The 25,355-nt window shown below is 45.7% G+C and overlaps 1 protein-coding gene across 2 annotated transcripts; it reads left to right on the top strand.

Annotated features, from left to right (window-relative positions):
- The first annotated feature begins 343 nt into the window (after window positions 1-343).
- Window positions 344-23,272, top strand: SCARB2 (scavenger receptor class B member 2). 2 transcript variants are annotated; one of them, XM_075709095.1, is made up of 13 exons: window positions 344-460; window positions 6,941-7,098; window positions 10,941-11,088; window positions 12,602-12,790; window positions 14,138-14,229; window positions 14,963-15,082; window positions 16,023-16,201; window positions 16,758-16,876; window positions 18,826-18,899; window positions 20,363-20,414; window positions 21,069-21,227; window positions 21,357-21,427; window positions 22,800-22,816. In XM_075709095.1, the coding sequence occupies exons 1-12, from the start codon at window positions 344-346 to the stop codon at window positions 21,384-21,386; spliced, it is 1,437 nt and encodes a 478-aa protein (XP_075565210.1). In that variant the 3' UTR covers window positions 21,387-21,427; window positions 22,800-22,816. The 2 variants fall into 2 exon arrangements, with proteins under 2 accessions (XP_075565210.1, XP_075565209.1); XM_075709094.1 differs by lacking the exon at window positions 21,357-21,427 and having other exon boundaries at window positions 22,800-23,272.
- Window positions 23,273-25,355: the final 2,083 nt, after the last annotated feature.

The raw sequence follows: 25,355 nt of genomic DNA, 5'->3' as shown, positions 1-25,355 counted from the left end.
GCCAACAGAAACAAACCCAAATTATTTTCGGATGCGTTTTTCTCTTTCCTGGTAAGCGGGGTACGGCGACCAACCTGCTGCATTGAGCAAAGGCCTACCAGAGCCGGCTCACAAAACCAACCCCCCCGGGCGAGCTGCGTCCCTCCCCTCGCTCGCCAGCGGCTGGGGAGAAGCCGCTCCCCGGTACCGGGACCCCCCTCGCCTTGCGGGGCGGCGGCGGCGGGTCCTCCCGGCCCAGCGGCAGGCGGGGCGAGGCAGCCGCCCGCCCCCTGCGCCCGGCTCCGGAGCCTGGCGACGGCTGTGGCAGCGGCGGCCGCGCCTCCGTCCCTCCTCGGCAGCAGCCATGAAGTCGCTCTGCCTCGTCACCGTGGGGGTCCTGGCCATGACGCTGCTCATCGCCAGCATCTCCTTGCTGGTAGCACACGTCTTCCAGACGGTGGTGGATCAGCAGGTGAAGCAGGTGAGAGCACGACGCGATTCCCACCCCAATCCCTCCTGACCGGTTTAGTCCCTCTCAAAATAACCCTGGGAGGAGAGGGAGGGACAGGGCAGGGGGGTGGGGGCTGGCGGGTGGCGTTGCCTGGCTCCCTCCTTGCACCAGCCGTGGTTGGGCGAGGGCAGGAGCATCCCTGGGCAGTGAACCCCCCCTGCTCTGCACCACCCGGCTAGCCGGGGGCTCAGGATGGGGCTCAGGCTGCCCTGGGCCTGGGCTGGCTAAAAATTGAGTAAATACAAATAAAAATCAGGTCTCTTGAGGCTGCTTTACTGGCTCTGCTTTACAGCTGTAGCGAGGAGCCCTCTCCAGAGCAGCAGCAGCACATGAGGTGAGCAGGGGACACCCCAAGCACCCCTCCTGTTTTGCCATCCCTGTCACAGATTCCTTGCAGCTTTCCTACAGTAGCTTGTTTTGCTGCTCCACTTACTGCTGCCTCTGGAGCACAGCCAGAGGTGCTGTGGGGCTGAAACCTGTGGTAGTTTCCCAGGCTGGGTGCTGACAGCGAGGCATTTCGCCCTGTTGTTAAAGGCTGCTTGTAGCACACTTTGGGGACACCCATCCTGACATTGTTGGGAATACAGAGCCCTTCACTGTTCGTGGTCTGCCTAAGCTTTTGTTTCTCTCTCATACTGGCTTTTTGCATTTATCTGGTGGTTCAGTGAGAAGGATCAACTGTGTTAGTGTTACTAACTCCCTTAAAATACCCGTGAAGCATGTAAATGAATAATTACTTATCCACCTAGTCTGAGGAATACCATCCTCTCTGTTATTCTGACAGAGAAACGAAGAGTGCTAACAAATGAAGGGATTTGACCAGTGCTATTGTCTAACTGGTGACCCAAGTCTGCTGATCCCCTGTGATGTCCTAACCGATGTACTGTTCTTTTCTTCAGGATATTGACAGGGAGCAATAACATAGAAGCTGTATTCTCTTAACTTAAATCAGTTTGGTTTAGCAAGTGCAATTTCAGGTTGGCAGTCAGCTTAAAGCAAGTTGTGGCACTTTGACGTGTGCCTGTAAACTTCAGGGGAGAGCCAAAAAAAAAGGCTACCATAGGGTAGCTGTCGTGCAGCCTGCCGGTGTGTCAGCTGCTCTTGAAGAACTGCTCATACAGCTACTCCTACAGTGTTTGTTCTCAGGTACGTGCCTCTGCCGTGCTGAAGTCATTCGGTTGTCAGCCCGTAGCTCTTCTAGGCAGTCTGAAAGCCACGTGTGAGGTGATGTGAGTGTTAATGTATGCAAAGTTGTATGCAAACCAAGCCAAGTCAGTACAGCTTCGCATAGGCCCGTGCAGTTCCATCTCCCAGCTCTTCAGCCTCTTTGGAAAGGAGTCTGTCATCCTCTGCATCCCAGCAGAAGTTCTAGTTTCAAGTCTATTTCATGCTCTTATCAAAAGAGCAGTGGGGTAAAAAAAAAAACGGTTTGGTGGGAGAGTGCAGGACTGTCAGGAATTAGACGTGATCCTCCTTATGCGTATTATCTCTTAGCTACATGCTCCTTACCCTTAATGGTTGATTATGTAAGAGTAAGTTGGTATTCGCTCAGCAGGGCTTTCAGTAATGCAGGATCAAGTTTCCAGAGCTCAGTCTTTCCCTGCTTACCGCTCTTCAGCTCGTGCTAGCGTACCTCTGGATCGCACCGAATCGAGCGTCCGGCTCCCTGCGCTAGCCACTGACTCCCTCCTGGCCTTCTCCTGGAGCCGCGCACACAGACTGGAAGTACAGCTTTCAGCCCCAAAGCGGTGTGCTCCCAATAACTCCGCTGATTCGGCTGCTTTCCACGTGTGCTTTATCCCACACGAGCTTTTTCTCATTCGTGTGCAGTCTAGGAAGTTGCTGTCTCTTGTGTAACCATGTATGCAGCTTAGAAAATCTTGTGCAAATAGACAAATCTCAACTTACCTTTGAAATGTGGCAAGACTCGAGCTTTCCCATCTCTCTGCAGTCCAGGGCATTGGACATAAAATGTTATCTGTGCGCTCTGGGCCTTCTTAGCCCCCTCAACCTCTCTGTCGTCGGAGGAGTTGCAGAAGGGGCAAGAGGTTGCCCTTATGACAGGTAGTTCATATTCCTTTGAGGGCTTCCCAGCAGTCCTGAAACAGCGCTGACTTGCAGCCAAGAGCTGTCTTTGCAGTATCAACTACAGCTGAAATGGAAGACCACGTTTTGGAGCAGCTGAAGCCACCTGTGTGTCCAAACCCAATTTGCTAGTCTTACTGGCTTTTTGTGAATGAGAGTGCCGTGCCAGATCAGATGTCTAACTTGGCCAATATCTGTTTGTTGTCTGGGGCTAGCACCTGAAATTCCGTCGAATAAGGGCAAAAAACCTGTAATGAACAGTATTAAATTAGCTGCCCACAGGAGAAGGGACTCCCTAGCTGCTGGCAGTGTTTGCCTTATGCTATATGTTGGTTATATGGTTATGTATTTTATTGCCATAAGCGTGCTGTTTATGAATATAATAGCCGTTGATCTATGCACCTATTTCCAAACTCTGGCAATCAGTCCTTTCCCTCAAGTATTTTCTTTATGCCCCATACCTTACACTGATAATTTTAGAAAGCATGTAGTCTTCTAACCCCTTGAAATTTCGCTGGACTTTTGTTGCCAGCCATCTCTAGAGCTGGATTGTCTGGAGTGTTTAGGACCCAAAAGGACAGGGAAGATATTTTGTCCCTTGATTTAGTTTATGTGTTGATCTTTTTTTGTTGTTATTGTTGTTTAATGTGAAATACTAGAGCTCTCAGCACAGTTTAGTGTGGAGGCTTAGATGAAGGATCAGCTGAGATGCTCCTTTTGAGCAGACCATTCCCAAGGTGCAGGGTCAGAGAAGTCTGCTCATGTTGGTCTGAAAGCTTACCCTATCACTTGTCTTAAAAGTTGCAATTAAATTCTCTGTTAGATGAACACATAAAACGATGTCTTGAAATTAGAACATTTTGCAGTTCCAGGAAAAAAAATGAAATTTAATTTTCTGTGGAGGTTCCAAAAATGTTCAGTACCATTTCGCACCCCCACTGTCACTGCCAGTAACAGTTACATTTGGGAAGGGAAGCTCGCTTTTTACTTCCTTTCTGTGAAGCATGGTCAAGACAAGGAAACACTGAAGAACGAGATAGCTGCAAATTCAGGATTGGCATGATAAATAAAGTCAGTGGGAAGGATGCTTTGGTACACTTGAAATGAGTGTGGACTCCTCTTGGGAAGGAGCACCCCTGCTGTGCTTCTGAGTAAAGACAGATCATATTGTCCACTGGTTTTAGGTTGTGGTCTTGCAGCAGGTACACCCCTGCATCTTTCTGGGACAGGCTCTCTGAGTCTGAGGCCTCGTTAGGCTACTGCCTGCAGGACTAGTGTCTGACTTGAGGTTCCTGAATACTTTAAGTTGTTTCTCTTGTTCTTGCATATAAATACATCAAGAGGAAAGGTCTGATTCTCTGGGCTTATGCAGTACAGCAATAATAAGTACAGTGGAGCTGTATCTTTCACGTATTTTAAAGAGCAGTCCTGTGATCTAATATCTCACAGCCTGCCCAACCTAGTAGCGAACACAAGCTCTGACAAAAAAACAAGCAATCCCAGTCATGTAACATCAGATCCTACTCTGGTGTGGAGCAAAGTCATCAGAGCTAAACTTGAATGCCATCAGCTGAGGGACGCGGACATATGTTTTGCCTGAAAATATATGCTCATATTTTTCTCAGGTCCAGGCTTTGTAAAATCATGTGCTAGACCCAAATATCCCTGGCAACATTTGGTGAAAAATAGAAGGAGAGACCTTACCGTGTTTTATTATTTGAGAGTTTCACGGGAGTCTGTCTGAATCCAGCTCAGAAGTTTGTGAATCTGGGTTTACAGCTGGGGCTGTCACTGTACAGAGCTATAAATAGGCTCATCATTTCTGGGGGGGATCCAAACGGTGTCATGCAGATCCAGGAAGAAAAATCACCAGATGACTTTGTTTCACTGCCCTTTTGCTCTATAGCCCATCTACCAGGGGATCACTTACAATTTCAAAATCCGAAGAGCCTGTATTTAAACCAACCTGTCAAAGAGGAGCTCTTTCATTTCCTTCTTATTAGTGCTCTTTGCGTGTAATCTGGTGCGTATGTGTATATACAGAGAGCGTGGTAGAAACTCGTGTTACATTTAGCGATGCTACATCGAGTTGGGGAGCTTCTTGTTTTCAGTCTAGCTCAGCAGAGGGGGACAGGGGATGTGGCCTCCCTGTACATCATAAATGTGATCCCTCTGTCATAAAGGATAGACCGGAGCCTAAAACTGGGATAAATATGACCAGAATGCACTTGGTTTTTTTAAACATTGCACATTTAGACTGAGGAATATTCTCTCGTTTAATTGCCTCATCCGAGAGACATTTGAGCAATAGACAGGTGCCCTGAATATGCTTAGTAGTTGTTAGGGAACAGTTCAAATTCCTAGATATGGATGGTTAAGGTCAAGACAGGCAATAGTTTATCAGTGTCAAGCTTATACTCGTTGTGTTTCATGCACGTGAGAGATGTGAGCTTTATACAACTTAGGAAGGGAGCAGACATCAGCAGTTCACTACGCCACCACCTCTGAAATAATTGACTTTGTAATGTGGTTATTAATGTGTGTATGGAGAACAGCTATCACGGTCATCTGTAGGTGTCTTAAATACATCGCTGTCTCGCTCTCAGCCCTTTACGGTGGCATTGTGGAAACAGTATGCCTGATCTGGGGGGATTTTCTGTTCCAGATCCTACAAACCAACTTCAGGAGGGCTCTGTCTGAATACAGGGATGAGCCTCCTTGGCATAGATTGCAAGAGAACAGGATCAAAAGCATCAAGCTGTGTAGGAAGTGGTACATATGAGGTGCTGGTAGTTCCAAAGAAATGCACAAAGCTCCTAAAGCATGTCTGAAATGTATTAATTTTTGTATTATTGTTTGTGGTGTGCACAGAATACATGGTTTGAAAATCTCTGTGGAAAGCAGTCTGCAACTGCAAAGTGCTACCAGCTGGGTTGGCTTTCATTGCTCTTCAGCAATACTGCTGCCATTCCAGGCTCCTGCCAATAAGTTTTTCTTTGAAACAGTCCTGTCTTTATCTAATCATTCAAAATTAAAATCTACATGGAGAGAAAACAGCTCCTTAAGTGGGAAGGCCAAGAATGAGTCCTAAGGCAACTGTGGCTGAGAAAGTTAAGACCCCACAAACAGTAACCAAGAAATAGCAGCTGTCCAATCTTCCCTGCTTTTGAGCTTGCATTTACATTATTTGACTTGTTTTCTCAGAAGAATAGAAGGAGCAAGTGTTGATGAGACCCAATTAATTGCAAGTTATTTACCCTTCTTCCACCTACAGGTGATAAGGTGTTCAAAGATACAGTTTTCTTTCTGCTTATCTCTGAAAATTCCACTCTGCAAGCCAAATTTCTCTTTACTACCACAGTAGCAGTACCAGTGTTATAACTATATGAAAAGCCTTGATTTTGGTGGTGGTGGTGGTGGTGCTTTTATAGTTGGGGTGAATTTTACCTAAAATGGAATGGTAATAAGATGAGGGGTTGAGACCTATATTATGTTTCTAATGCAGCTACGTACAGCTACAGTCGTGACTTTACTTACAACTTGTATGCTGGTAGGTAAAGCAATTACTGATTCATTACTTAAGTGCTTCTGTCATAAATTAATGATTTACAGCTTTTCTTTTGTAGGTCCACCTTTTATTGGTTACAAAATAGACTGACAGTCCATGGGTCTGGAAACGCACGCGCTCTCATTGCTGTAGGAAAGTAATTAAAGACAGAGGGTGAAGAATCTCTGCCCTATTCAGAGACCTCAGAAAGGCACGAATCCCCGTATGCCTACATGAAAGAAATTTCTGTCACTTGCAGGTTTTCCTCACAGGCCACTGAAAAAGAAAGTCTAATTGCTTTGGAGACAGAATCTCACAGCCATACTGGAATCTGACGTTCTTAGGCAAAGAAATCATAAATACAAAGAATCTAAGCTGCTTTTCTGGCCTTGTTACTCATAAGAGGACTTTCTTAGGAACACTGTTGAGTTCCACTTCTGTCTGTAATGTTGGCATGCTTCGTAGTATCTTACACCAGGTTAGGTTTTTGATGACACGGGAAATGCAACAGGTTCGCTGTGTAATAGCTGGTAAGTCTTCGTTCTGAAAAATGTCAGGCAGAAGTGTTTATGGGAAGAAGTGGAACAACAAACCCAACAAAAGTATGCCCCTAGCCTGCGAGCCATTGTAGCGTGCCTCTGATCTTGTTGATATTTACTGAGATGTTTCAAAGTAAAACATACCTATAAACATTTGTAGAATTGGGGTCTCGAATCCTATTGCCTGTGCTTGTTCTGAGGGCATAGAATTCCTCGCTTTCCTTTAAATATCATACAGCGTCTATCATTAACAGTTAATGTGTCTTTCTCTTGTTTCAGGGAACAGTATTGAAAAATGGCACGGAAACCTTTGAAGCCTGGGAGGATCCTCCTCCACCAGTCTACATGCAGTTCTACTTTTTTAACGTGACAAATCCTTTAGAAGTGCTTCAAGGCGATACTCCTCTTGTAGAGGAAATAGGGCCGTACACCTACCGGTAGGACCATTTCGCTATTTTCACATTTCCCTAAACCTGTTGTGTGTGAGGAAGCCACAAAGTGGGATCCAGAATGCTTGGGATCCCATTCTAGGGGAAAACCTAGCTGTTAACGTGCAAGTAAAAGTTTATTCAAGGGAGCGTGGTTATACACCACCCAGATGGTACAACTAGACCGACACTTGGAGAACCTGCAATCAGTTTCAGATTAAGCCAGTGACTTCTGTCAGATTTGGGGCTAGATTTTGCTTGTGTGCTGCTGTTCCTTAGCTGCTGAACACAGAGGAAGTTGTTTGCATCCTGGCCTCCTGTCTTATGAGAGAAAAACCAGTGACTGGTTGGGTGATGTTTGAGTCTGGGGAGAGGAGTGTTGCATAAAAGCGTGATTCATGTGTTCAGTCAGAAATTAGTTCCTAGCTGAAGTTGTACAATTCACATCAGTAAAAATGTGGCCAGAAAACCAGTTAGAGAGTGGTACTACAGGCATCTTCCGCAGCCAACCCTCGCTATAAAACCTACTTAGATTCAGACATACCTACCATTTTTACAGACAGCCGGACTTACTAAGGTAAGTCCGCACTTAAAACGTGCAGCGTTGGAGCTTATCCAGCCTCTTGAGCTCTCTTCCTGCGTTGTACAGCTACACACTGAATAGTCCGACTCTGCTGCACGTGGAGAGGCTTTAAAGTCACCTTACAAATGAGTTTTCCTTTAGACCTTCATTCTGCTTTGCTGCATGCAGCAGTGTAAAGCAGGAGCAGTGCTGTGGCAGGAAGCATTAGGATCTTTGAAGTCATGGAGGTACGAGAACCACACGCTTCTGGTCACACATGCTCATTGAGACCGGGCGCCGGCTCAGTGCCAGAAGGAGTTGTCTTTACCTAAAGCTGCAAAATGATCAGAATCTGGTTGTTAGTATTTGAAACAAATATTATAGACTAAAAGGAAGAGCCTTTGTGGTAGCCTTGGTCTCTGCAGTATGTCTTGCCTTTCTGTTTCTTTCCTCCCACGCCTCAGCTTTGCTTCACCCTCTGCCATCAATCTTTTCCCATATCTCTGTTACACATGGTACTTTAGCAAGATACCTTGTATTAGATAAACCAGTAGAGAGCTGGAGAAAAGATACATAAGGTTTCAAGTTCCCAAGCTTTTCTTCAGGTCTCTGTGGTATAATGCTGACAGTTAGTCAACAGCGCCTTCCCTGTCAGGAAGATAAATAGGGCCAGCTCTAGGTGTAATAGAGCTACATGAAACCACATAGGCCCATGCTCTTCTGCACCCCGGTACTCAATCCCCTTTGCTAGCTTCTTGTTTTCACTTTGCTTAGCTCCGAGTGTGTTCTGGGTGTCGCGCACAGCCCGGTTTGTGAAGCTGCACCTTATCTGTGACAGAGTTCGGTGGGATGGACAGGGCTGGCGGTGTAGCTGGCTGGGTTGGCCTGTGCCCGAGGGGAGGCCCAGCCTGAGCCGCTGGTTTGCGGTTTGCTGGGAGAGCCTTCCCCTGCAACGCGCGCCACAGGCTGGCTGCGAGCGGGTCGGGAGACGCAGGCTCTCCCTGAATTGTTTATTGTGGTGCGAGGGAGGCTGCGCGTTGCAGCGCTGCGCGTTGTGATTACTTCTGGCTTGTTTGGTTAGCCTGATTTTGACATGTCTGAACAGGATTCGATTGTGCTGTGCTCTTTCTGATAGAAGAAAGAGGAAAGTGAGAAAGCGGAGTGCTCTTTTCCAGCAGATTCTTTAATCCTTGCCTAGCTGTTGCTGCCGACTGTACCAGGCTGTCAGCGGTGGGTGGGGAAAAGAGGAGGAGGCATGTGGGAGGAGAAGGGAGAAGGGAGGGATGTTGCAGACATACTGCATGCTCCAGCTAGAGAAGAAATAAATAAATAGTTTGTCTCACAGGCCCCAGGTAGCAAAACGTTAAAGGCTCATTTAGGTTTAGCATGTGGCAGAACACCTAAAAGGCCCTAACATGAAGTGCATGGCTCAGTGTTTTATAAAAAAACAGGATACTGGGGAGAAAGGCAGGAAGCGAATTGGCCCAGACCAGCAGAGAAAAAAAATCTAATGCGTCACAGAGAGGAGGTGGGACAGCTAAACAGAATCTCTTCCTGCATATTCTTCCTGCAATTCATAGTTTTAACCAATGTACATTGTAAACCCAGTTAGCGCAGAGGTAGATTCTGTAAGAAAAATGCAGCGGTGCTTGTGTTTTTAAATCCTGCAAGTTGAATTTGCAGCATATAAAATAATTAATTATAAAGTGCAAGCTGCTTATCTGCCCAAGCCTGCTGAGTCCCAAAGAATACTTTAATATTGTCTGGTCTTGCACACATTTACAGCTTTTTGTCTTTAACATCTGAGATCCTCCTACTTGTATTCCTAAACAGGGAGTATTATTTTCCTCTCCGGCCTTTTTAGAGTTGGAGACGCTTCTCAGGTTAACTCTGGCCTATTTTAGGGAAGGCACTTCACACCTGTCCCTTCCCATCCCCTCAGTTCAAGCCCTAGGGTATAAAGTAGATTGCTGTACAAGAGGCTCTTGCCAAATCAAGCTGGAATTGTTGCCAGACCAAAATGTTCGTAGGTGGTAGGGATGCTGAAGAGCGGTAGCTACACTGTTTGTGTAAGGAAAAGGGTGGGTTCTTAACAGGAAGAGTTTCACTGACGTTTCCAGTTTGCTTTGAATTTGAAAAACTGAACCAGAGTAATACAGCCTGTCATGAAGCTGCATTGAGGGCAGCCGGGATAGGATCTAGGATCTGAAATGAATTAAAAACATCGTAGCACAGGGTCCTGCAGAATAATTCACGTTCACGTCTTGGGACTTCAAATTTACACAGGAAGCAAAGCAACCTAAAAGTCAACAAACTCTTGAGTGAATGTAGACTAACGAAATACAGTGCATTTCACCTCATGTGTACGCCAAAGGGACCATGCCATGAGCAGACAACCTGCCATTTCCCTTTCCAGGTTTGCTGAAGACACATGTATAGCTCATTTTGAGCCTGAGCCAGCCAGTTCTGCAGAATTGTATGTTTCTTGTTTGTAAAATGGTAGTGGCAACGGACTGAATTAGGGCTATGACATGCAATTAAGATCCGACCTCCTCATCAGGCCAGCAGGTAGCATTTGATGTTTCTTCCCATTGCACCTGTTTGTCAGCAGTCCTGAGTTTTATGCCGCTTGTCTGAGCGCTTAGACAGTAACAGAAGCCACCTCCCGGGCCATGAGTTGTTCATGGCAAAAATTCAGTTCAATTTCTGTCGTGTCCAGGATTCCTGCCTGAGAATTAAAGGAGAGGAGCTAAAATGAGGCTTGTTCTGTGGTCATGTCACATGTAAGCCCAGAATTCCTAGTACATAGTACTTTGAAGCCAGCAGAAAGATTCTGGTAGGTTCTTAGGTCAGGTTGATGAGGCTTACATGAAGCCTACATCTTGTTCTCTCTGGGAGTGAATTTTGCCTGCAGCAAAGAGGCAAAAGTTTTGTTTTCAAATTGTGCTCCAAGGGCAGTCCCATATATACTGCCTCTAAATCCTTCTGTGCCGTCTGAAATTGTTCTCTTTCCTTGGAGGTTTTTAGAGAGGAGGCAAAAATACGAAGTGCAATTAACATGCAGGGTGGCATTTTTGGAAGCACCCGGTGAGGTCTGATTCGGCTTGCACCGCCACAAAAGGGCGTTCTGTTGCTGACAGCAGCAGTAGCAAAAATTAATCTACTCCTAATGAACTCAGAATCCCACCCTTGATGTACTTAAAGCAGTAGAACAGCCATAAGTTAATTGCAATTAATGTTATGTGTACTTGTTTAACTTGATTAGAGAACAGAGTCTCTTGTTTTTCAGAGAATATAGGCCAAGAGTGCACGTTCAGTTTTTGGACAATGGTACCAAAGTATCTGCTCTGAATCCAAAGACGTATGTATTTGAACCTGAGAAATCAGTTGGAGACGCTAAAGTGGACCTGATTAGAACAGTTAATATTCCTGCAGTGGTGAGTTCTCTTTCATTTCTGCTTGCAAATCATCCCAACACATAGCACGTGATTTATAACTAGCAGGTTGTTGCTTCATGCTGTCTCGCCCTTTGTGGTAGATAAACATGACGGAAGAACGAGAGTGGCAGCTTATGTCTAGGGCAGATACTGCACTCAGTCTTGGTTTGGACTGTTGTGGGGGTTTTTTATTACGTTCCTCCCTCACCATACGCCTCTGTAGTGTTAGTGCCTCACTCTTGCGCCGAGAGCTGACACGCGCTTCAGAGATGAGCAGAAATCAGGCTTGTTGGGTTTCCATGAGTAAGTGAAACTAGGGAATTAGTGATGTGAAATGCATAGGAGGAACTCTGACTTCTGAATGAGAAAGTTTGGAATGCTTGGGGTTATTTTTGTCAAAATTGCAAAAATTGCCTCCAAGTCTGCATCTCAAACTGATAAAAAAAAAAAAAAATTAGAGGGGTTTCAGATACAGCTGAATGGAAGGGTGCTCTCAGAATAAAATTAAAGTTAAAACACGCACCTCCAAACTGTTAGGTGAAAGTACTCTGCGAAGAAAGTCTGATTTTGGTTATCAGAGGCAGACCATGATTTTTGGTCTCGTACAGGGATAGTATGAGAACAAGCAGATCTAAAGCTGTCACCCCTTCCAAAGGAAATTAGACTGTACTAAAGTACTTGTTGGTTGTGTAACCAAGCCTTTACTCCCCGTACTAGTTGAATTGTCTTTAATTACAGGGTACCTTCATTTCTACTTTTTCCCCAGCATTTTCAAAAATGTCTTGTCTGATTTGATGAATGAATACATAAATGCACTGTACATAGTAGTAGATAGGAGTCAGCTTACTAAAAGTTGCAAACAATACAGTCCCTGTATTTACAATTCCTCCCAGGCATCTGCGTGGTGGTAAGTATTCTCTCTTGTTTGGATTTTTGGCTGTGACGTACTGCAACAGGCAGCTAGAAGAACTACACATTGGTTCGCCCAAGGAATAGTCCCTTCTTTGGTTTTTGCTTTTTTAAAGACATGTTGTAAAATCACTTGTCAGCTAGAAAGGAAATAAATTTTCGTATTGTTTGCATTTTGGAGAAATGGCTGTCTTTTATAAATGGCTTTTAAAAATGTAAACTGTAATTTCCGAAGGGTGACATTCAAAGCACGTCTCCAGCTGTAACATACTTGTGAAATTCAGGCTGTTTAGAAAGCGGTTTCGCACATTTCACTTAAAATCCATTCTTTGGAGTGTGGGAGTTAATGGCGCAGAACTGAGCTGGTTGTGTGCCTGGTGCCAGGCTGAATGGGAATCTGCAAGAGCACATCCCTGTGGGAGAAAAGCTGAAGAACCTGTTAGCCAGCACATTACTTGCCACGAGTAGAAATAATGAAACTGAAAATACAGTTGAAACGTGTGCAATGCTGAAACGTGTCTGTGTGTCTGTGCTTGTACGCAGCTGGTATTATTTGTTCTAGAATAAATCTGACCATCGTTCCCTTATTCCAATCCCCTGGCAGACTGCGATGGAGTGGACCAGGTCAACCCCTCTTCAGTTTGCCACGGAGGTGCTGCTGCTTCTGTACCAAGAATCCCTGTTCACCGTTCACACCGTTCATGAATTACTGTGGGGCTACAAAGACAGGCTCCTGTCGACCATTCATCTTCTGCATCCTGAGATCGATCCAGTATTTGGTCTCTTTAATAAGGTAACTGGTATGCAAGACTTCCTGATGCTTTAGTGAGGAATGATGTCATTGCTGCAGAGTTTGGACTGTCATCGCCAGCCAGTTGAGAAGGATGTGCCTGGACTGAGGCCAGGAGGTAGGCTGCAGGGATGGCAGAAGGATGTTCCCTTTTCAGTTTGGCTGTAGCTAGCCACTGGCTGGTAGCATAGCTGTGAGTGTTTTAGCTGACTTCCCTTGCTCAGGTAGGGATAGAGGCTTTCCAAGGGTGGATGTAAACCGCTCCTCTATTGCCTGTGCACACTTGAATAACATGGCCTTTGTGGGGCCGGTTGTGCAAACTACTAGAAAAATCTCCTGACCGATTTCCTTAGTAACTGGTTGAAATTGCATGTTATTTCTGTGTTGGAGCCATTGCTGGCTTCCACAGTGTTCCTGGTTGTACATCATTTTGGGCTGCGGGGACTCCTTGTTTCTTGGAGATCACCTGCAGGGCTCAGGTGATTTTCTGTGGGTTTATTTTTTTGCTAAGAGCTGTTTTTTCAGTGGCAGATTTCAAAGGAAAAAAAAGGCTAATCTAATGTTATATTCCCTTCACTTGGGAGGTGTAGGAATCTAGCCCAGTCACTTCCACCTCATTTATATTCAAGGTGGAGTTTAATGAATCACACTTACCTCAGGGGGAGTCCATCACTCGTGGGGTGCATTTGATGTGATGACAGCTTAAACTCCTGCCACCCCATTGTAGTTAGCAGCCAGGTGTTACAGAATGAGTGGAGCGATTAAAAGCTCATTGTCCTGGTTTCGGCTGGGATAGAGTTCATTTTCTTCCTAGTAGCTGGCATAGTGCTGTGTTTTGGATTTAGGAGGAGGAGAATGCTGATAACACGCTGATGGTTTAGTTGTTGCTCAGCACTGCTTATGCCAGTCAAGGACTTTTCAGCTTCCCATGCTCTGCCAGGGGCACAAGAAGCTGGGAGGGGGCACAGCCAGGAGAGTTGATCCCAACTGCCCCAAGGGCCATTCCATACCATACGGCGTCATGGGCAGTATAGAAACTGGGGGGGTTGGCCGGGGAGCAGCGATCGCTGCTCGGGAACTGGCTGGGCATCGGTCGGCGGGGGGTGAGCAATTGCATTGGGCATCACTTGCTTTGGATATTATTATTACTGTTATTATTATATTGTTATTATTTTACCTTATTTTATTTCCATTATTAAACTGTTCTTATCTCAGCCCAGGAGTGTTTCTCACTCTCACTGCTCCGATTCTCTCCCCCATCCCACCGGGGCAGGGGCAGTGAGCGAGCGGCTGCGTGGTGCTGAGTTGCTGGCTGGGGCTAAACCACGACACTCATGTATCTGTTTGCAGATGAATGGAACCGATGACGGGGAATATGTTTTCCTAAGTGGGGAAACGAACTACCTTAACTTCTCAAGGATTGTGGAATGGAAAGGAAAAGAGTAAGTTTTTCAGTGTGGTGTGGCCTCTGTCAAAATGTGCCCCTTTTCACCTTTTAGTGAAACATAAGTATTGTTTAAAAAAAAAAGGGAGGGAGTCCTTTTATTCTGAGGGTGGCCGTAGCTCTTGGCAGCTGTAGCTTCAGACCAGCCCCCCAGTGTTTTGCTATGTGCCATATAACTGAAAGGAAGACAGCCCCGGCCCTCTGAGAGCAGACCGCTGTGAATACTCACCCTTGCATCCCTGACTGCCCTTGGCAGACGTGACCCTCTCTCCTCTCCCTCCTGTAGGACACCCGTCCCAGCCACCTGCGGGGACAGTGTTCCCACACTTACACAGCCAGTCTTCCCAGGCACCACCCTTCCTTGCTGCTCTGTACCGAGAGCCAAGGCTGGGGCATCTCGTGCCTGGTTATCTAACACTTCTTCAGCAGGCAGCGCATGTTACAAAGATGAACTACCTGAAGCATCCCTCTCCCATTAAACAAAACATCTGCCAGCAGTTACGTATATGGTAGGAACTCTTGCAGACGTATTCTTGAGAGATATAGATGCTTGAGAGACTACAGATGCAATTTAAACCCATTTTAATCCCCTTTTTTGTTAGCGGAGCTGAGGCAAGAGGACTTCGCACTGTACAGGTCTGAATCTCGTTTGCTTAGACCGTGAGCTGGCATTGCCTGACCACCACTCAAAGATCTCTTAACCCTTACTCTCTTTGCTTCGTTTTCTTCAGGTCATTGAGCTGGTGGACAACGGAGACGTGTAACATGATTAATGGAACAGATGGGACATCCTTTCATCCGCTGATTAGCAAAGATGAGAACATTTATATCTTTTCTTCTGATTTCTGCAGGTAAGGAGAAGAAAATGTCACTCAGACTTTAAAGCAGAGCATTTACGTCCATTCCTCTTGAGAATTCATGCTAGGCTGGTGTTTTTCTTCCCGTGATTTTATTTAACAGTATGAGCGTTCTATATTTATTCACGGTATGAAGGATGAGAGAGTTACACCAAAAAAAACCCCAATCTGCCTCAACTTAAGGACATGCTGTTTCAAAATAAAGTGAAAACTTGGAAGTTGACTGGAAAGACAGACTGGACTGCCTTGCAAGGCTAGTAATGAGGGGAATGGAAGGATTTATATGAACCTTGCCTGAAGCTTCTTTCCTCCAAAATCTTCCTCCATGCCCTGCTTTTTTAGAGAACCCAGATTGCCCTCTTCAGAGATTCATGACTTGACATAGTGCTGTTTGAAATGCAACAAGATGCAGAAAATCTTGGTGTTTCCTTCCTTATGTTCCACCTTGTCTCCTCCCTTGCCCATTTCCCTGTCTGTGAAGAACAAAAGCGATCTGAAATTCTCTATTTAAATCAATACAGATGCGTGTTACACAAAATTTAGGACTTGCCAAATTGTTCTTTCTTCCACGACTGTGTTCGTTTCCTTGTCCCTCTCAGTAGCATGTACCAGCACTGTCTGACACAACACGCAATAGCAACATGGGGACCAGAGTGAGACCCTGAAATGCTGAAGGCAGGCATCTGTGTCCCTGCAGCAGCACAGTTGGCACAGGATTGTCTATTTTGCGCAGCAGCAGAATGACGAGATGTGTATTTGCTGATCAAAAGCATATTAAATTTAATACGGAAGATCGTTGGAATGGGCTTAAACCAAACCTCTACCTTACTGTAAACTTAAGTTGATACACAGGCATCGGCAAAGAGACATCTGCAGCAGGTGTCAGCGCGTGCTCAAGACTAACAAATCTGGGTCTGGCTTTTCTTCCTTGCAGATCTTTTTACCTGGTGTACGACAGCTCTGGAGCTGTTGCAGGCATCCCGACCTACCGCTTTGTGCCCTCTCCTATGGTATTTGCCAACACGACGGTTAACCCAGACAATGCTGGATTCTGCGTGCCACCAGGAAACTGCGTTGGCACTGGCGTCCTCAACGTCAGCGTCTGCAAGCAAGGTATGTTACCAGGCAGTGGAAGCAGACTGGAAGGACATCAGTGGGGAGCATATTTCTCCTTTCTGTCTGAAATAAATGAGGCAGTTTGGTGAGGCCTGTAGGGTTATGACCGTGCTCAGTGAAATCTGCCACTGACAAGTCATCATTTGGTTGTAAAATGGAGGAGTGATCTCAGGGGATGTTCCTGTCAGATGCTGTCTGCTCCAGCAAAGATGTAAATCAGGGAATCCGAAGGAAGTACCAGGATCCATACTGACCAGTTTGGCCATTTATCCTCTGCTCTTAGCCAGGTAGCTGTCACATCTGAGTAGTTGAATGAAAATGGTGCAAAAGACTGACATGCAAGCTCGCGACATAAAGCCGTGCTGATGCTGCACAAGGGAAAATTTGCTTGTTCTGAAGACAGGGAGTCAGAGCATTGATTCTGTAGCTCCAGAATGGGCTTTTCCTTTCACTGTAAATGGCACAGTGGGAAGAGTTTTGAGGTCCTCAAAGACTTCCTCGAATCCTGCTCTGCCTTTTTTAGGTGGTGACTTTCTATGTTTTCACATTCCAGGTGCTCCAATATTTCTATCAGCTCCACATTTTTACCAAGCAGATCAAAAGTTTATAAAGGACATAGAGGGCATGCATCCAAAAAAGGAGTATCATGAGACATTTCTGGACATCAACCCTGTAAGTGCAGCCTTTTTTAAAGGGTTATATAGGTGAATCCAAGCACGTGGGTTTAGGTCACCTTCTTGGATGGTGTGTATCGACGTAGTCCCATTGACCTGAGGGAAGCTGTACTAGTTTATGTGGAACTGATCTGTTTGTATTTGCTTGTATAGAGCAAACTTTCCTGGATAGCAAGAATTAAAATACTTTTCCCCTTGTGCCTGTGCAATTAGAGATGCCATCAGACTGGTAATGATGGGATGAAGTGGGTAAAATATTTCTTACAAGCAGATGAGGCTACTTTTCCTGTTCACCCTGCCATCCCAGCCGTTTGGGTATTACCTTGACTGCGTTTTCCCCAGGGTGAAGAAGTTAGGTATGTGGACGAAGAGAGCAAATCAATAAAGATTCAGTGGATGTTGGACCCAATTTAGATAGCATGGAGTCATGAGAGGAGAGATACAGAAGCGTGGTGATTATGTCTTTCATGGAAGTTGACAGAGTTGTTGGTATTCTTACTGTGGAATGTCAGAAATAAAGGAGCTTGCAGGTGTTGATCCGTGGTTTTGCACTCGTGGTTTAACGCGGTAGGCAGGTAAGCACCACGCAGCCACTCACTCGCTTCCCCCCGAGCATCATGAGGGAGATAATCAGGAGGGTAGAAGTGAGAAAAGTCAGGTTGAGATAAAGATGCTTTAATAACTTAAAAAAAAAAAAAAAGAAACAGAACCAATAAAAACCAGTGATGCAGAAAAATCCCAGTTGGTCACCACCAGCCAGTCCTCAGGCAACAGCAGCCCTGGCAAACTCCCCCCCCCCCCAGTTTTTCATTGCTGAGCATGATGCCGTATGGTATGGGATATCCCTTTGGCCGGTTTGGGTCAGCTGTCCCAGCTGTGTCCCCTCCCAGCTTCTTGCCCACCCCCAGCCTACTCACTGGTAGGGCAGCGTGAGAAACAGAAAAGGCCTTACGGTTGTGTGTAAGCACTGTTCGGCAATAAGTAAAACATCCCTGTGTTAGCAATGCTGTTTTCATCACAATTCCAAAACATAGCCTGATACCAACTACTCTGAAGAAAAGTAATTCTAACCCAGCTAAAACCAGTACAACACCGATCTCTACATCCACACATGCAAAGGTAGGTTGAGGGAAAGAGCAAAATCATGACCTGCCTGGCTTACAGAAGCAGAGTACTCTGACTTACCAAGCTGTTATGTGTAGCTAAAGCAGGAGCAAATTGCATAGTTCCTCTCTTAAGGTCTAGTGCAGATTCTGCTTGGTATCTGGTTTGGTGCCAGGTTCTTCCTGTTGCCCTGCTCCTACTTACCCATTTTTTTTGTACTACTGTAAAATGAGCTCTGCACCTCCCCTCTCCCACCCACTCTCCAGACTGAGTTTTGCTGCTTGAATGAGGAAAACATTCCTGCGCATCCGATTGCAACTCTTGCTGTAGTGGGGGCGTTACTGTGAGAAGTGTTTCATGCTCATTATCTCTGTGGCTGTACACTGCCATTGACTGTGGTCAGTATCTGTTTTTCACCCTTTAGAAATAAAGGTTTGTCTTGTGGCTAAGATTGCAGAGTCTCTGCAACAGGACTCAGAAAGCAGAACAAACAGCTGTAGGTGGTGGGCTTTTCCAAAACTACAGCTGGGTCTGGAGGAAGGGGATCTCTCTGTAGCCCAAGTGTAAGTTGGCACAGCACAGCACGATGGCACGCTTATCTCTGTTGCAGCTCTTCACATCTCCTTAATTAAGAGGCAGACTGGAATGTAGCTATATGAGTTATGAGAGCATCTTGGTGAAGGAGAATAAATAATAACGCTAAGTGGGTCTTGTCTTGCCTTGTCCAGTCCGCACCAGTGTAAATATTAGGTTGTATTCTCCCAGTTCCTATTTTTTTCACATTTACTCTTTTTTTTTTTTTTTTTCTTTTTTTCTGACACTCTGATTTCTTTTATTCCCCAGCTGACGGGGCTTGTCCTGCAAGCAGCCAAGCGGATGCAAATCAATGTTCACGTCAGAAAATTATCTGAATTTTTGTAAGTGTTCTCTGCTGCTGGGTGGGTATCTCAGATCCGATTTGATACTCAAAATTAATTTGTCTGCAGTGTTCAGGTGGAATATTGGTTGGAGAGAGCAAGTGAGAGAGAGAGAAAAATCCTGTCAAATCTGAATTGCAAGTGGCAGTATTCTCTCACAGATCAAGTAGATTTTGCAGTTCCATTTGCAGAGTAAAGACAGTATTCAAGAAAAGCAAGATGTTATGGGCAGGTTCCACGTGGTGCTTGTGATCGCATCAGTCGTATCACACCGGTTTGTTTGCTCAGAGAGAAGGTCTGCCACAGTGGCGTGCAGCTAGAACTCGGAGAGTGGCTACTCACTGCGGTGAGGACGCGTTATCCTACTCTTCACAGCTTTTAGGAGACAAAAATACTGTAGGTACCATCATTTCCCAGCAGTGGTGACATGAAAACCAAATGAGAAGGCGTGACCCCAGGCAGAGCTGCCCGTGCCTTTCCCTGACAAGCACAAAAAGTAAACCAAGTGGTATGTCTCACAACAGCAGGCGAGTACTATCTAAAATTCAGGAGGGAGGGCTCACTTACCAGCTGGAGGGAAGTACCTTGCCTGTGACTGCACTGGTGTGGTAAAGGGAAGTCTTTGTACTGCAACTTTGGCAGTCAGTACAACCCTGCAAGAGGGAACAGTGTACAATCCCAAGTAATGTGCGAGTAAAATGCCCCATTTCTTCTCTGTTGCAAGTGGATTCTGCCTGGTTTTCTGGGTGTTCCAGTTTGAGGGCATGTCCCCAAAGTGCAGCTCAGTTGTGCAGAAATACCTTTCCCTTCATCTTGTGTCTTTCTGATGTTGATTGACGCCTCACCAGTGGTGTGTGATAGCTATTCTCCCTACTCAGCTGAGCTGATGTTTATTGGCACAGCTTTGCTATATATTATAACTAAAAAAGAAGTATTTATCTGCTTGATCCTCTTGGGAGAGTCAGTGATATTTCTTCAGAATAGCACCACGTTGTTTTCTAGCACCCAGGAGCTGTTACATTAACACAACTTATGGGTAAGCCGTTATTTAGCGTGTGCCAAATGTTGGGGGTTTTTTGCTGCTATGCGCATGTTGCTTGGACAATAGTTTCTGTGTTGTACAAATATGAGTAACCTTCAACATCAGCTTAGCATAGCATTCCTGCTGACTGGCACAAATCTGTCATTCAGTTGGTTATTCATGAGCCTCTTGCGGATCCCTCTCTTTCTGTCCCCACCAAGTCCCAAAATATGCCATCGCTCCCAGAACAGACTTGATTATTCATCTTGGAGATGGAGATTGTTCTGTTCCATTAGGGGGTGAAAACTGACCATAAAAAGGAACAGCCCAGAGGTTTTTTAGGGACGGTTTCCTCGTTCATTGCGCTATTATAATCTGTCTTCCAAACCTCAAGTTGAAAAGTTGCAAAACCCTGATTTTTAATTTTGTTTTTTTCACACAGTGAAACTGGCAACATCCAAACACTAGTTTTTCCAGTGATGTATATAAACGAGGTAAATATTTTTGTTATTTCTTTGCAGCATTCTGGTATGTTTATGCTTGCAAAAATACTGTCTTTGAGCTAGCCAGGAAAGAAAACTCTGTTTTTCTTGTTGTTTTATACAGTGATAGGTAGGAAGCTGTAGCTGTTTCTTAACTAACATCCTCCTGCTGCTTGTTGACCATAGCATTAAGCTCAGACCTGCAAAACACTCTCAGTCAGACGGTCCCTTTAATTTCAAAGGCATTGGCTGTGAGAAGGGCTGCTCAGATGAGGAGGTGAGAGTTTACAGGATCACGGGTTTTTTGAGTAGTCTTTTGTGAATGTTCCTGGGCTGTGGTTGGATCGCTGAATTCATTGGATTCAGGGAGGACTCTAGGGGACTAGTTTCGATGACGTACTCCATTATTCCAGGCCTATATTATTCCATTCCTAAACTGAGAATCAAAAATCCCTGCTTTCTTTTGAAAAACAGACTAGATGATCCTTCTGGCCACACAAGGAGAGCTCGGAATTCTTAGAGGGAAAGTATATCAAGAAGCAGTGAAGCAGAGGTGGAGAGTTGTGGGACCGTTGTTTCCCTACCCTTCACAAAAGTAAAGCAGTCTAATATAAAGGAGGAACAGAAATAAAGCTCTTCTTTCCTCTTCATCTCTCTCTGCTCCAGAGTGTTCTGATTGATGAAGTATCTGCCAACAAACTCAAGCACGTCCTGCTGGAAGCCAGTGTTGTAACTGGAATCCCCTTTGTAATCATGGCTCTAGGAATCATTTTTGGGATTGTTTTTATTGTGCTCGTGTGCAGGTCCCGGGGAATAAGTGAAGAGGTAAGTAGCATTTGAATTGGACCTTGCTTACTGGACATCTGCTTGTATTTGATTTTCTTTTCGTTGATTTTACCTGTTCAGTACACACACATTTTTATATGTTGTTTTTGTTTAAAATGACCTTTCTAGGGAAGGGAAGTTTTAATAGACTCAGAATAAATGCACCAAAAGAAAGGCATGGAGCTAATATAAGAAACATGGTAAGGCAGGTCGTATCTTCTGTGCCTAATTCCCTTACCAACAGTAGTAAAAAAATTTTTAAAAAACAGCCTGTCTAGAGGACCCCGGAGGATAAGATGCGAAAGTTGGCCATATTTTGGACAGATTTAGTCAGCGACAATCTGTCAGTCTTCTCACTAGAAACAATTGTGTCGTGCCAGTTGATTATTTTTCATAATCATAACGCAAAATTATGACCAAAGAAGAGATTAATTTTACATAGAGCAGCATGCAGAGGTTTTATCCAGACAGTACTAGCTTCTGCATCTACTTATGAAAAATTCTGTCACAAAACGACATGCTGGCATTAAGGTTGCTAGTCCTGTTGAAAGCTGATGCCAAAATTTCACCCCAATAGGCAAGCAGTCGGGTTCAGATGAGACAAACTATGGATCCTTTGGTGTTGGAGATACGGAGTGGGTACTCTAGTAGGCTGTTTTCTCCTTGTAGTTGCTGTGGTCTTAGCGTGGTCTCGCTTGTGTGATGTTTCCTAAATACTTTCTAACAGTGTGAGAAAGCACCCTCACGCCTACCTCCAGAGCACCCAGCCACACCGCGCGTATGTTTTGTCTTAGTCAGTGGGACCCATCTGGGTCAGTGGGTCCCACTCCCATCACGTCTCCAGTGGGACTTGGGGTGTGATGGTGGTGGCAGCAGCGGCAGCACTTTGGCGGTGATGTCTGCAGCCTCCTTTCCTCGAGCAGCGGCTTTGAGCAGCTGATCTTTGGCTCTCGTGGCTTCATTCCTGATTTTCCCTCTGGGTGCCCAGGAAGCGTTTCATGAGCAGATGCTCTCAGGACTGTACTTCAGGTTCCTTTACAAGGGAGGCTGGTACTTTTTCCTGTGAGCTTTTGAGCCCGCCTGTGTTACTGGCAGGCTCAACTAGAGAGTCAAAACTGTCCCATTGCTGGAGGGCCCTGTCCTCTGCGTTCCTGCCCCACCTTAGATGTATAGCTTTGTACCAGCTCTCTTGGATGTTCTTGAATACGACAGAGGGGTTAAAAGGACACCTAAATTCCCTGTTTTCTGTACATTGCTTTTGTTGCTTTTCCTGCGAACAAAAGTAATTCAGCTAGTTATAGCTCTCCCTGTGAACCCCCTCCCAGCAGGGTAGTTACGGCCTTCCATCATCTGTAAGGTGCTACAGGAGCCCGAGGTCCCTGCCCAAGCTGCCATCCACCCTCTGGCGCTTTTTTAGTGCAGTGCTGGTTCTCTTACAGGAAATTGTGCTTAGAAGTAGGAGCCAAGAGCTTTTTCCTTTCCTGTTTGGAGTCTCGGCAATCCAGCTTCCCCACCGTGGAAGCTCTCTCGTGCCCCATTTAACTTTGCTGTGTTGCGATTTCTTTCTTTCAGAGTACTGAAGATGAAAGGTCCCCACTCATCAGGACGTCTTAGTAGATTTTCTTTAACATGTGAGCTTGGAGAATAAACTATTAGAGCTGACCTAATACCAACTGCCACTACGCAGCGTTGTCCACTGTGGAGAAACGGTCGTGTCAAGTATAATTTTTTGTGGTATAGAGATGGAAGAGAATCTGCACTATCATCAAGGAAGGAGACTTTTCTTACCAGCTAAGTTACATCTTCAAAACTACATTTTAAAACTGCTTGAGATCCTGCTTTTTTCAACCCCGCACTCTCTTTGTACCTGCACTGACAGCCATAGACGATCATAACCACTGCGTCAGCGAAAATAAAACAGCCTGATTCATTACAGGAACGACACGGGTAAAATTTGCAAATGGCCTTAGGAGTGTGGGCTGCGAAGTACTCTTCTAGAAACAGAGCAGGCTCCCGTATCGCCCAGGAACAACGGACAATTTTGCTGTAGGCCTAGTATTGTCTTTTCTGTAAAGTGTTGCGCGCTACCTACTACCAGTATGCACTGACTGTTTATTATTAATGTAATTGGTCCTTTCACAAAACTGATTTGTACAACTAATCCGAAACACTGAGCGAAACTTTGTTAAGCGTCTGTAGTTACCAGGTAAAAAGCAGCCGGTGATTTGAAATGCTTTTCCTTACAGATCTCTTAACTGTTCTCACTGCACAGGAAGCCATTGCATGTTAGCGATGCAATTTATCCTTAAGGTTTTGGGTTTTTTCTTGAACTTAACGAAACACAACACAACATTGTTCTTGACGGTGGAGGGTACAAAAATGGTGTTCTTTTTGCTCTGGTATTTGTGTCACAGTTACCAGCTGTGTGGTTTAATGTGAATGCAGACTTGGCAGTTACATTTACTGTTGAGGATAAAAGCACACCTCCATATTAAGGTATGTATAGGGCCTTGAGAAGTAGCACTTTTTTTACTTGTCAAGTGGAAACTTGTTTTAAAAATCACAAAAGTATTTTTTCCCTCAATTAAAGGAATATTCTCATTTAGAAGTACTTCCATTAGATCTAGATAGTGAAACGTATTTTAAAAAAGTGTTATTGTCTTCTAAATAGAGGCATTGGTTTTTGCATTGTTCGGGTTTGGGGTTTTTTTTTTCCTAGCTAGTGATTTTGTTCAACAGTTTTGTTTGTCTGGAGCCAGTTCCAACCAGGAAGTTTCATGGTGACTGCAATTATTTATTATCTGTATTAGCTAAAAACACCTGCCGCAACCCAGGGTCCTCACACTGTTGCGCTGCAGCTTTGCCTCTTCCGTGCGCTTGCCTTGGCAGAAGGCCAGAGCTGGTATCCTCGACCTCAGCCAAGGAGCAGGACTCCGGTCGGACATTCGCCTGCCCGTTGCCTTGAGAACTGCAAGCGTACGCCCAGGGAATGAAAAACTCATCGTGACTTTCTACAGCGGGTCGCCTGAAAGGAGTTGGTCTGGAGCAACCTCTCTATTCGACAGCATGGGCTCAAACTCACCTCTTCTCTCTGCCCCCCCCACCCCCAAAATGTTGTTTTCTGGGTGGCCAGGCTGAAAATAACACTCTGTGGAAACACCTTGGGAACTTTCTTTGTTCTGCTTTTACCCAGACGCTGCTGCTCTTCCCGTGTTCTGGGTGCTAGATATGTTGTTGAGTTACTGCCACCTCCGTGCTTTTGTCCCACTTCTGTCCTTCCCTGACCAGTTGCCAGAAAACCTGTCACGTAGGGAAAGTCGAGTGGATTTTCCTTCCTAGCTGCCTGCCACGTCCTACAGCAGGAAAAAACCTGATTCCAAATTACTGATGTCAGGAAGGGGACGAGGGGAGAGCGCTGCTGCCATTGTAAGGCGGATCCCCAACATGGAAGGGGTCTTTCCCAGCCAGGGACCCTGCAGGTAGGGAGCGAGCCCAGGCTCCATGGGTACGGAAATCCGTGTGGATCCCGTTCTTAAGAGGCGATGCACACCGAAATCTCTTTCTTGAGTTGATGTACATGGAGATCTCTTTCTTGAGTTGATGTACACGGAGATCTCTTTCTTGAGTGGATATACCATGATGTTCCTTGGGCTGCGATGAATTTCCGTCATGCGTTGGGGTGAAGGAGCTGCCTTGCTCTCCTGATAGAGCTGGCCCTAGCCCCCATACCTGGGCCTTTGCCCTTCAGAGCTGTTCTTTTTCCAAAGCTTTTGGGGTTTTTGCGCTTCTCTAACACGACACAGCAGCGCAAGCCGCGCTCGCGCCTGCTGCCACCTGGTTCTGAGAATATTTTTCCCCGCGGGATGCTCTTAAGTCTCCATTTAACCAACAGCAGGACCTTTGCCTCTCCCCATACGAGGGGAAGATCCCTTCAGGCTCCTCACCCAATTTTTTTTTTTTAACTGTGGGTGCGGACTCGCTGCTGGGCGTTCCCCCCCCCCCCCCCCCCGCCCGTAGTGGTACAGCCCGCGACGCTCGCCTGCGGGCGGGAGGCCGCGCCACCCGGAAGTACTTGGCGGGGGCGACCGGAAGTAGCGGCGGTTTGTTTCTGGTCGGACCCGCCGGGGC

This window comes from Pelecanus crispus, chromosome 4 (assembly GCF_030463565.1).
Source record: "Pelecanus crispus isolate bPelCri1 chromosome 4, bPelCri1.pri, whole genome shotgun sequence".
Lineage (NCBI taxonomy): Eukaryota > Metazoa > Chordata > Aves > Pelecaniformes > Pelecanidae > Pelecanus > Pelecanus crispus.
This window is presented reverse-complemented; position numbering and strand designations above follow the sequence as displayed.